The following is a 13,318-nucleotide window of genomic DNA, read 5'->3' as shown; positions in this document are numbered from 1 at the left end:
AACTAATGTTATAGCCTAGTCTAATCAGAACACCTGTGTAAGGCTGTGTTTACCCAAGAAATGGCCGCTTTTAGAACTACATTTAAGTGGATTCATGTAGGCCTATGTTTTATAATAGACTATTATCATGTATATCTGCAAAGTAACTTCTAACTAAAGTTTCAGTTTAATTGTATTGGAGTAAAATACTCAAGTAAAGTACAAATACCTCAAAATTGCATAGGTTACAATACTTGTAAAGTTATTTGCACTGTTACTGCACTGTTACTACACTGTCAGTGCCGCAATTAAAATACATTCTCCTCAACACACACACACACACACACACACACACACACACACACACACACACACACACACACACACACACACACACACACTAGGCTACATCCAACTAACTGCTGTCATATGATACTACAACATACATGCGTGCCCGCCTTTGATTAAATTACATTTGTATTTGTGTGTGTAACCTTGTGTTGTTGTTGTCATCCCACAAGACCTCAGCTGTCGGGGCGTGTTGGCTTGGCAGCGGCCCCATGCTGGCAGCTGTGGAAGTGTCAGAATTGGCAGCGAGCGACGCACCCGTGGGAAGGCGATATAGGAGGAATAAACAACCTAAACTATTCAGTAGCGCATGGATGCTTGTTTTAGATCAGCGCTGACTGATTGTAGCCTATGGTATGGGCAGTGCACACTTTACAGTTCACCATGCATGCATATGCATGGAACATCAACGCCTGTATAGTACAGAGGTTAACCTGTGTGCGAGAAGTGATTCTGTCAGTAATATAGGCCACCACAAGGACACATTGTGGTGTGCACGTGTGAGACTGTGCGCGCGCTTGTGTGTGTGTGTGTGTGTGTGTGTGTGTGTGTGTGTGTGTGCGTGCGTGCGTGCGTGCGCGCGCGCGTGAGCGTGTGCGTGTGTGTGTCACAGTGGCATGGGCGATCGAGAGGAGGCGTTTGTTTTATTATGGTGTGCATTCTTATGGTCTCGATAGATAGGCGCAAAACGCGCAACTATCAAATAAAGGACAGGTCAGGTGCATGCAGCCAACCTACTAGCTGTAGCTACATTATTCTGGCTGCAGCCTACAATCATCATCTGCCACCATAGCTGCTGATGATGACTGACTGCTGATATGCTATTCATGATATGGGCTTATTCAGAATTTCAGAAAGGAATGTCCCTGAAAACACAGCTGGGGAATTGGTCTGTTGTTGCCCGTGTATCTGTTGGCTCTCTTATCAGATCACATCGATTATCGCCATGTTTCTGTTCCATATGATGTGACAGTTTATCAGAAAGCGCTCTCAGTGAGGGTATGTGGCAGACTGAGTTAAATAGAACGAGACCCTGGCGGAGATACGACCATTGATACAGCAGCACCGGGAGGGGCGGGGCAGCACTGCAGCAGTGCGCTCGGCTAGAGCTGTCTCCGGTAACGTTCCATATACGCACGCCCTCTCCGCCCCTCGTACCGCGAGACAGGTGGTTGGAAACACATGCCTTCATCCTCCAGCGCTCCCTCTTAGAATAAAAAAAAAGAAAAGAAAATCGGTTGACAGCGGATCAGAAGGGTCGCTCGGCGCGAGCGCGTCCCCGATGGAATTCCAGTCTGTGACCTCCGCTAGCACCGGGCGGACAGCAGCGGGGGGGCGAACGGAACGCACGAGGAGAGGAGAGCCCCGCCGATTTACTATCAATGTTTCCCACCGATTATCTCGCGTTGCTTTTCACAGGAGGGGGTCTGTCTTCATCGGCAGAGGACTGAGATGCACGAGTGAAAGTTGAAGCGTTTTGTGGGGATTTATTTTTTTATTTTTTTTCCCCCCGCAGCTGAGCAGAGGGATCGTTGTGACTGTCCCCGTCTGGGAAGTTCCCTTGGGGGTTATGGCTTCAGGCGCCGGCAAGGCTGCGCAGCCCCCCGGGCCGGGCTCCGTCGTCAGCGGGACTGCGGCAGACTTCCCCAACATCGAGCAGGAGCTGTACGACTACCAGATGCACAGCAAAATGTGCAAGAAGATAGCCCAGCTCACCAAGGTAAGAGCAGCCAGGGACATGGGGACAGCAGCAGGCGCGCCACGGGTCCTGTCTGTCATGCGCTACTTGGCCAGGGGAGTCACTCTCAATCTGTCACTCTCTGACAGGGACAGGGTGACTAATGTGATGTTCATTAGTGTCCACACTGGCAACCAGCCTCTCACGACTTGTCCTTTCCGTTCATTATAGCCACTCAACGGGCAAAGGTAGCCAATAAAAAAGCTAGCATCATTTTCCCCGCTTGTCCCGTTTTTTTCCCCTTCCCAAATGAGAACTTGGGTGTGCACTCTTCGTGACTGGCCCACTATATTCACTGACTACCAGTTAATCACTGTGTGACAGCACAGTTTGTTTCTGAGGCTCAGCAACTGAAGGCTACAGCTCTGAGCTCTCCTGGAATGCTACATGAAATCCAATAGGTGTTCCTCCATCCATCCATCCATCCATCCATTCAGCCATGAGCCATCCATCCATCTAGCCATCCATCCATCTAGCCATCCATCCAGCCATTCATTCAGCCATCCATACATCTGTCTATCTTGCAAGTAGCCTACATATCAATGTGCAGTGTGCATGGATATAGTATAGGTCTCTCTGGCTCTTTAATGGCTATGGGGATTCTCCCCTGCATGCCCCTGATTAACAATAATGCTTACAGAGGCAAGCCATGACCCATGGCTTGTTGAAGAGGGAACAGACAATTACTGATGACTATGCACATCTCATTCTCCTGTGTTCACCTGTGTGTGTGTGTGTGTGTGTGTGTGTGTGTGTGTGTGTGTGTGTGTGTGTGTGTGTGTGTGTGTGTGTGTGTGTGTGTGTGTGTGTGTGTGTGTGTGTCGCACGCACGTGCGTGCATGCGTAGGTGGGCACTGTGTGTGTGTGTGTGTGTGTGTGTGTGTGTGTGTGTGTGTGTGTGTGTGTGTGTGTGTGGAAAAAGCATGCATGCATGTATGCAGTATGCTTTTAATTTGTGTGCTAACCTGCTTAAAGTGGCATATGAGGTTCTTCTCCCTTTTTACTAACACGCACAGTCACACACACGCACGCACGCACCCACGCACGCACGCACACACACACACACACACACACACACACACACACACACACACACACACACACACACACACACACACACACACACACACAGAGATATCACAGATGAGGGCTCAGCAATTGTGTCTATGCTTGTTAAGGATGACATCAAATTTGCTAGCCCAGCCCTTTCTGCCTTGCTTTCCTTTGCTCCTTCTGTCTTAATATCTCTCCTTAGTTTTTTGCCGTTAAACTTTTCCATATGACTGGAAAGTATCACTGTTTAGTTGAGTTCATGAAATTTAAGTTGAGTATTGTGATATTTCTATTCTTTTTCTTATTATGTTTAAAGGGATATTCACCCCAAAATTAGTTTTTCGATTTCGATATTCACTCCATGGAGACTTGAATTCATGGATATGTTTTTGTTGTCGCATTCATTTTGCCAATAATTTGAGGAGACTCTTTGTGTCTCCATTGGGAACAAAGCAGGCAGTTTGTGTCTCCATAGATAGAGAACCACTGCTGGTCATCAAATTATTGGCTTAGGAATGCGACAAAATTTTTAAACAAAAAATCCATTCAAGTCTTCATGGACGACCATTTAAATAACACTGACACCTCTGATGAATCGTCAAATCAGATATTCTGTGTGCTTAAGTATTTCCTCTGAGCTTGTGTCTGCAGGCCGAAGTGACACATGGTTTATGTGAGTGTTTTGGATTGGATGTGGAATGCTGGCACGTGCACACAGGGGCTTGAGCCTCTGCCCTTTTACCCGTCTGTAAAAAAGTGCCCTCTCCAGACCACAAATGCAGTTTTCACTATGGTGAAAGAAATGCAAATGCCCTCTTTCCATGTCATACCTGAAGGCAGCATTCAAGAAAATTGCCATGTCCAAACTCACCTGAACTTGAATGCAGCGTCTTATGTTGAAAGAATTCACCCTTTGTCAGCCTTCTGATTGGTCCCTGACTGGTAACCAGAAAAATCATTCACTTTTGCTACCGGGCGGAGTTATGCAGTGGGACAAAGTCCTCATTCTTTCCTTTACATCCATGGAAAGAGTGCAGTTTTAAATTGTTTTATTTTATTTTATTTTATTTTTCTTCTTTTTTTTTTGTCATGATGAATAAGAACATTTTGGAACACAATGGAGTGAATACCCAGTAAATATTTGTTAAATTTGTTAAAAAGCGCTATGTGGATTACAGCCTTGCATAGACTTCTGCATTGTGACTGATGTGGAGATCACCCCCGCTGCTGGCGGTTGAAGGCTGAATACCAGCTGGGGAAGAGGAACTAACAAGTTGTAACAACGGACACATTGTGGTGGTGCGATGCGATGCGATGGGATGCGCTGTACGGCCACGGTGCAGTACGGCGCGGCGCGGTCATAGCTATGGTATTTCGATAATTATAATGAACTAGCCCTTACCCGTTCAAAGATATGAGCTCCGAAATGATGTGCAGTGTGTGGATTATGGGATGTGCACTGTGCACACAGTATATGAGGGATGGAAAGTAACTTTAACTGGTGCTTGCATGCTAATATGTAGGAGCATCAATGTAAGAAATACCCGTTCCATTTAACGGCTACAGAGATACTGTGTACCGATCTGCATGATTTTGGACAACATCTGTAACAGGGCCAGAACCACCCCCCCCCCCCCCCCCCCCCCCGCCCGCCCGCCCGCCTGCCCGCCTGCACACACACACACACACTCCCCCCCCCCCTCCCCCCGTGTGTGTGTGTGTGTGTGTGTGTGTGTGTGTGGGTGGGTTTGTGTGTGATTGTGCATGGCCTGAACAACAGCGCCCCTCCCTTAACATGTGTGGTCACAAAAGGTACTGTAGGCTAAATAGATATAGATACACCATAAAAATGCAATTATACAGCATACGATTTGTGAAAGTGACAAACGGGCTTCACAGTTATGTCAGGTGTGTTCATATGCTGATGGTGATGCGATTTCAGATCAATTGCTCCAGCCACTGAGGAGAAACGCGGTTTCAGACAGACAGACAGACACTCAGACAGACAGACAGACATTCGGAAAATTATATGTTAGATAAGCTTCAACAAACTAGTTCACAATGTAACTAAGATATTCGATTGGGTGCATATATTTTAAATGGGCAGAATTACAATTAAAATTAATTTTATGTTGAGGGCGAGCCTATATACTTCCTCAATTTCCTGGTCAGTGCAAGTCAGCCAAGATGCATTGCTCTCTCTCTCTCTGCCCTCTGCCTGTTTCAGAGGATTTTTGTTTTGGTTAAACTAATTAAAACGTGTATATTTGGGGGAAAACCCCTGTTTTGCAATGTAACTACTGTACTTTCTTGTTCCTTTTTTATTAATATCACATTGATGTTTTTCTTTTGGTATTTTAAATTGCAATAATGAGGCTATGAAAAATCTTGTTTTTATAATGGAAGTGAATGGACAAAAGTCCACCGAGTAACAGAGCAACATGGGGTGGGACTTGACAAAGGGTGAATTGCCGTCTCTGTGTAGAAATTCATGCTGTTACGCCACATCTCCAGTGTTGACTTAATTATGCTTAGTTTAGTGTGGTATCAAGTATCGAAAATAGCCGACCTCCAAGCTTGGAGGTTGGCTATTTTCAATATTTTCACCAAGAGGCCCTTTTAGAAATTTCAGCCCCTGCCTCTCTATCATTGTCTGCACGTCCCTGGTGGAATGGTTTGGGGGGTGCGGGGTTGGAAGTGGGTCACTGGTGGTAACCTTATATATACTTAATAACACTCACAGTATATATATATATATATATATACAGACACACGCACAGGCATATCCTTAATACACCTCTTCACCCCCCCTAACCCCCCCACACACACATACAAACACCTACAGTCAATTCTCTCTCTCTCCATCCATTGTTATTTGTGCTCAACATACACGATCCACTAACCCCTCCTCTCTGTCTGTGAGAGGGTTCTGCCCTGGTGGAAGGGTGCTTCTAAAGATAAACCAGTAGCATGCTGGATTGTGTTTACATGGGCGGAACGGACGAACCAAGGGAAGACAGGAGCACTGCACATAACGGACCAGCTGCTCGAATGCTCACACAGACCCACACACGCGCGCACGCACGCACGCACGCACGCACGCACGCACGCACGCACACACACACACACACACACACACACACACACACACACACACACACACACACAGACACAGGGATAGAGAGCATTATGCTGAAGTGTGATGCTTGACAGTCAGGTCCAGTTCTGTGCTCATGTGATTCCCTCTGCGTATCTGGCTTGCACTGTGATAATGCTCTCTGCTTAATCCAGCACACTACACTCTCCCTGATGTGTGTGTGTGTGTGTGTGTGTGTGTGTGTGTGTGTGTGTGTGTGTGTGTGTGTGTGTGTGTGTGTGTGTGAGTGTGCGTGCGTGCGTGCGTGCGTGCGTGTTTGGACACCCCTGACCTAGTGGGAATATGTGTGCCAAATTTCACAGAAATCGCAAGCTGTGTTCAAGATTTGAGGCATTTTGTTCAAAACTGACCAATCCTGCAAACTTTGAAAGCCAATATTATTAGCCAATTAGGATGAATATGAAATATCAGACAGATCTGTATTGATCACATAACTATAGAGTGTGTACTCAAGGGAGTGCACATACAAAGTTTTCCACTGATCCATGGAGTTAAAGGTAAAAAAACTAATCGCCCTGTTATAGTAGCATTTCTTCCTCTGCCTAGTGGGAACGTGCGAGCCCAATTTCACCAAGATTGTAAGCTGTGTTCATGATTTGAGGCATTTTTTTCCAAACAGACCAATCCTGCAAACTTGCACATTCAGAAGATTAGCTGTTGTTAAGCACCAGCTAATGGGGATCCTAATAAACTCTATAGAGAGAGTGTGTGTGAGCTTATATCTCACCTCTCTATCCGTCTTGCCTACCAAGCGTCACCCCTCAACATCTTACTCCTGTTACAAAAGCTCAGTTTGGGCTCTCTTACTGTCGACAGAATAGTCATTTTATGCTTTGCTGACTGTGAAGTTATTGTCAATAGGCAGGGTTACCATCCTGTGAAGCAAAATGAATAACATCATCGACCTGCAAGATCGATACTGGGAATCTGGAGATAGGATTAAAGCTTAATTTATAGTTTGTCGTACGTCTGCCCTGGCCATAAATAACAGATTCTCAAGTGAGACAGCGTATAAATTAAGTTTTACAGTTACACAGGATCTTTTTTTCCCTTCCATATACACCAAATCTCTTTTCTAAAAAATAGGCTAGCTGATCTACAAGCACTCTACACGTTGCTTTGCACCTGATTGTGAGCTTTTAGATCTACTATTTATTATGAATGTTTCCCCCAGAATAGGGATGCTAGGGTTCAAGTGGTTAATCCTGACCTTAACCACTTTGAGCCTGGCGTGCCTAATATTTTGGGCAGGTCATTAGCCTAGACAAATAGTTTCAAACATCTTTATTCTATTTTCACTATTCTTCATATGAGAAATTATATTGACTTAAGTAATAATACAACATGTCTGTGCCCAATGCTGACCTTCCATACCTTCCATAGTTCCACAATATATTCATATATTTTTCTTTTCTAAAATGTCTGATTTTGCAGCTCAGCCGTAAGGTTTGGGCGAGACTAGATACAAAATCACAGCCTGTCCTCAGGCTGCAGGAGCAGTTAATCAAATCAATCTTTTATGGTTGCAGGCCCTCAGTGGCGTCAGTTCAGCAAATGCTAAGGTATGGCAACATGACACCAGTAATGTTGCCATACCTTAGCATTTTAAGAATACCGTAGCATTTTAAGAAGTACAATATATTCTTTCCCCGGTAGCCAATTGACGTCTCTGCAGGCCCTCCCCTTCAGTGAACAGAACAGCCATGTTTACACACTCACACACACACGCACGCACGCACGCACACTCACACACGCACGCACACACACACATGCACACACACTGGCCTTCAAGGCTAAGCTCAAATTGGCGTCCATTCCACTGAGTCATACGTCATGGTTCATGGGGCAAAGTTCACCTGCTATGACGTGATTGGATAGTCCGGAATGACATGCAAGTGTTTGACTGACCGGAGAGAGGGGGGGGGACACTGCGGTTGGTATTTGGAGCGTAGTCATTCATCATCCTTATCAGGGATGGGGTTATGTGGATTCGGAATACACTGAAGGGGGGGGGGGGGCACTGTTGACGCCTGAGCTGTGATGGGATCAGGAGAGAGACAGTGACACCCCCCCCACACACACACACTCACACGCGCACACACACTCACACGCGCACACACACACGCGCGCACACACACGCACTCACACAGGGAATGTCCGGCAGTGCTGTGCCAGCTGTGTGCTGCAGACAGAGGGGCGTCTGGGTAACATACGAGCCCCTGTGTCCCCTGTACTCCTACGAGGGGGTAAGTGAGACGTCAGTATCAGTAAGGGAAGATGATGACACTGTAGACGTGGTACGTAGTGGAACAGTGGGGAGAAACGGGCTGTATTTCACATGTTGGTCACATATACAGTACACACACTATACATGGAACGGACGCAGTGCAGTGCAGAGACCTCACACATGCTGTCAGGCAGGAGAGTTACTGTCTGGCTGCATAAAGCCTGGCCCATGTTGTGTCAACCATCTTGTGTTACAGTGGATGCACCCTACAGTGGTCCACTGGTATATTTTTGTAGCAAAGGCATTATAGGGATTCATTAAAGGATTCGAACCCTGGTCTCCCACTGCTGGGCCAAACTTTGAGCTGAGTTAAGACAAAATGGCCACTTAAAGGAGTAGTTCACCCCCAAAATGACTTTTCTTCTATTGATTAGTCACGCCATGGAGAGTAGAGTTCAATGATATTTTTTGTTTTTTGTCACATTCCTAAGACAAAAATTTGATTTGAGTAAATTTACCCCCATTGATTCCGGATGGGACCCGTTTCGAAACGGGTCCCCATCCGGAACGAATGGGGGTACATTTATTGTTATCACATTTTTGTCTTAGGAATGTGACAATTCATTTTGGGGGTGAACTACTCCTTTAACCCGGGGAGATATTGCCCTTTGAGCTTCAGGCAACCAGCGAGTTCCCCAAACACAGAATTTGAATTTCTTTCTTTCTTTTAAGAGCAGGGCAGATCACCTCCAAACGCTGTTAGTTGTGTTTTATTCACTTAAATAAGTTCCAGATTGCAGCATCTGGGACATTTTGTGTTCTTTGTCAGGCCCTGCGTTTGTCCCAATTTGTTGTCTATAAATGGAGGTCACTCACAGCACAATCCATCCATCCATCCATCCATCTTCAACCGCTTATCCAGAGTCGGGTTGTGGGGGCAGCAGCTCCAGCAGAGAGCTCCAATAATCCCTCTCCTGAGCAACATTAGCAACTTCCTCCTGGGAGATCCCGAGGCCCTCGGTCTGCCCCCTGGTCTCTTCCCAGTGGGACATGCAGCGAGGACCTCCCTAGGGAGACGGTCGGGAACTATGCCCAAACCACCTAAGCACAAATTATTTTTAATTGTAATACTTTGTTTAACATTAATACAAAATAAAATAATTAAAATAGAGATCCACAAAGAGTCTCTGAGTGAATCAATATATGTGTAGTCGTATCAATAAATACAGTATACTACAGTGTATATATATATATATATATATATATATACAGTACAGTCTATCAACAGTGAATATGTAGATGTTGCACATTTATAGATATAGACTGGGTGACATTGTACAACTGAAGTTACTGTCTGTCTTATACATAAAAAATCTAATCTATTGCTTTAAACACCATGGTAAATGGTGCGCTTTTTATCCAAAGCGCTTTACATAGATTGTGCCTTACATTCACACTCACATTCATACACCTATGGCGGAGGAAACCACGCAAGGTACCAAAACCTGCACATCGGGAGCAATTAGGCGTTCAGCTCAAGGACACTTCGATACTAACTCTGGGGGAGCCCCTCGCGGTTCCCATCCCAGCCGCTCTACCCCTGAGCCATTGCCGCCCAGTTTTAGAGCAACCCAGTTTTACTGTCGTCCCCCCCTCTCTCACTCAGGTAATTTATTCTCTGAATACTAAGAATGAGGAGCAAGAGGCAGCCCTGCAGCACATAAACCACGCCCACCAGGAAGAGTTGCATCGTATCATCATGGAGACATGTCACGAAGGGGATGGATCAGTGCTTAGGACACGCCTCTTACAGCTGCAGGAGTCTCTTGATGAGCAGTATAGAGTTGGAGCCCAGGTATGTCTGCCTCTGCCTGCATCTATCTGTGTCTAAATGACACTGTGCATGCTGTGCGAAGTGCCCTGAACCCCTAGTCTTGTGTAGCCAGACAAATAGAGAACTTCGCCTTTTGATACATCTAAACATAGGGGCTAAAACTGTGTGGAAAACCATTAGGAAATGTGACAAATAACAGCAATAACCAATGCAAAGACTTTAGGGTGTTCATTTCCATGGGAAGGTAAGGTATCAGGATTGGTTTTCAAAGCACTGGACTTAGGTTTGTTAGCGCTGGTTTTCTCCGTCGTCCATGAAGCCCATTCTATGAATGAATTTGCATTTCACCAGATCTATCTAAGTTGTGGATCTTTGATCGTCTGGCTAAGCGAGGCTACTCGACCCCTAACTACTCCCGATAAGCAAGTCGGTGCCTTGCATGGTTTCCTTCAGAGGCGTGTGAATTTGTGTGAATTGGAGAATGTGATGCACATTGCAAAGCGCTTGGGATAAGAAGGCACTACATAAATGCACAATTTACCATTTATATGTGAGAGAGAACATGTTCCTCTGTGCCTCCAGGTGCAGGCAGACTTTGACATTTTCCGCGCGCAGACAGAGGAAAGGGGCCGCGAGGCGGAGGCAGAGCTGAGGAAGAGCTTTGAGGAGCAGCTCCAGGCTGCTCAGGTGGAGCTCCAGGAGGCCAAAGCCCAGCTGGACACTGTCCAGAACGAGAGCCTGCGGATGGGCAAGGAGCTGGAGACGGCTGGGGACAAGGTCCAGGAGCTGCAGGCCCGCTGCGAGGAGCTGAGGACCGCGGCCGAGGAGGAGAGGAAGCGAGGGGAAGAAAAGAAGCGAAGGGCCGACGAGGAGAGAAAGACTGGGGAGAGGGAGGATTTGGAAAGAGTTAAAGCTCTGTCAGAGGAGGTGCAGGCTCTGAGGGAGGAGAAGGACCAAGCTGAGGAGGAGAAGAGGAGGGCGGTGAAAGAGGAAAGGGAGGAGTGGGAGAAGAAGATGAGCGCGTTGAACGAGGAGAAAGAGGAGATGAGGAAGAGGATGGAGGCGGAACGGAGGGAAGAGCGACGGAGGTGGGAGGAAAGGGAGGAGGAGGAGAAGAAGGGGCTGCACAGTGCGCTCAGAGAGAGAGTGAAGAGGGCCGAGGACGAGGTGGAGACTCACCTGGAGAGACTCAACGACAGCAAGAGAAACACCCTGAAGCTGCAGGAAAGAATTCAGGTATCTATCATTCATAGTCACATTAGAACACTGTGTACTGTACTGCACAGGGAGGTGAAATGCTTCAGCAGCCTCTCCCTGGTGCACCCGGCTAATGATCATCTTGATGGGAAAGACAGAGGGAGAGAGAGAGAAAGAAAGAAAGAGGATTTTGCTCAACCAACCACAGGCCTCTCTAAGTGCCGTTCCCTCTGCCCACTGTCTGCTAATGAGTGGTGCAGACAGGATACATTTGCTGCAGCAGCACCACCACCATTACAGCTTCACACATGGCCATTTAGAAGCCCCTATGACAGCTGGCACACCACTGTTGACATTCACATTTTAAGTCCTCACAGCGGACCATTAGGCACTCACAGCTGGGCTAGCTGGATTCCTGAATCAAAGCATGTCTCTCTTCTGCCTTTTCTTTTTTTGGTCTCTCAGTTTCTTTCTTTCCTTCCTCCTGTACACAGTATGTCTCAAATTCCGTCTCGGTTTCACACCCTCTGTTCCGGTTGGATCTTTCCCAATACCAACATCTCTCTCTCCATCCGCCTGTCTATACAGTCAGTCACCAATCGTATTGTTTTCTTTTCATCCCTCTCCTCAGGACCTGGAGGAAGAGTTGGAGCTGAGTCGGAGGCGTGTCTCTGAGGCAGAGGGCGGGGCTAAGCGTGCGGAGGAGGAGCTAGCCGTTGCTAAGGAGAGGCTGCTGCTGCAGGAAGACGAGCTGCAGAGCAGAGCAGGTAGCAGGGGCGTCACAAGGGGGGGAAAAGTGGGACTGAGTTACTAGGGCCCAAGGCGGAGGGGCCTTCATTATTTTATACTTTAGCTATTTTTGAAAAGTCGTGAAAATGTGTGCAAATCTTTCATTTGTAACTCAAATCTTGCTTCTGGGGGGTCCCTGGAACTAAATATTTTGAGATGGGGGTCCGTGGCCAAATAAATATCATTTTAGAGGTCCTTCACATGAAAAGGTTTGAGCACCACTGACATAGAAACATAGGTTTTTCAAAAAACCTTAGAAGAATTAGAAATATTCAAAGACTTGCACACATTTTCAAGATTTTTCAAAAATAGCAGGTCTACAAGCTTGCAGCGCAGCACTCGGTGCCGCGCTGTAAGCTTGTATATCTGCTATTTTTCAATAGTTAAAGTACCCAGGGCCCAGAATTTGGTGCAACACCCCTGTGTCTGTCTGTGTGCAACTGATAGCTGTTTACCTGTATCATCCATCTGTTTCTCTCCACCACTCAAAGGGAGATCACACTGGTTCACTTCAGTTGTGCTCATCCAATTAAGAATGTTTTCTGTATTGATTATAACTACACAGTGGCTGCAACTATTGATTCTTTTCTTAGAGATCGTTATGTCGATTATTATTTTGATTAATCAAATAACACAGAAGCGTGTTTTCTTATTATCTTTTTATTATCTGCTATTTTATAGATCATTTTATTCATCACAGAATGAAAACGCCTGCACAATGTACAAATGGTACCAATTCAGATGCCTGAAGAAGGTCCTTGACTAAAAGGTTGAGAGTGATTCAAGTTTCTTTTCTTTATTGGGCAAGGTGTGCGGGTGTTTTTATTCTTTGATCTGTGTATGTATATACTCCACCGACACACCTTTACTTACTTACACTACATCCATTAATCGCTGTAAATGTAAACTGCACTTTTGCCTCATGCCATGTGGTATTTACATAATTTATTTAGCGCCACGAATCCACACAGCCTCATTCATATTTTATAACTGTAT

General features: G+C 46.1%; 1 protein-coding gene across 1 annotated transcript in view; it reads left to right on the top strand.

Annotated features, from left to right (window-relative positions):
- Nucleotides 1–1,897: 1,897 nt before the first annotated feature.
- fam184b (family with sequence similarity 184 member B) overlaps nt 1,898–13,318 on the top strand; it is a gene marked incomplete at both ends in the record, with an annotated part of 27,078 nt that continues 15,657 nt past the window's right edge. The window contains 4 exons of the mRNA XM_080722611.1: nt 1,898–2,047; nt 10,169–10,357; nt 10,919–11,572; nt 12,165–12,300. Of these exons, the coding sequence (XP_080578737.1) occupies nt 1,898–2,047; nt 10,169–10,357; nt 10,919–11,572; nt 12,165–12,300 (1,129 nt within the window). The remainder of the gene's footprint in view (nt 2,048–10,168; nt 10,358–10,918; nt 11,573–12,164; nt 12,301–13,318) is intronic.

This window comes from Nannobrachium achirus, assembly GCF_963921795.1.
Source record: "Nannobrachium achirus genome assembly, chromosome: 3".
NCBI classification, from domain to species: domain Eukaryota; kingdom Metazoa; phylum Chordata; class Actinopteri; order Myctophiformes; family Myctophidae; genus Nannobrachium; species Nannobrachium achirus.
This window is presented reverse-complemented; position numbering and strand designations above follow the sequence as displayed.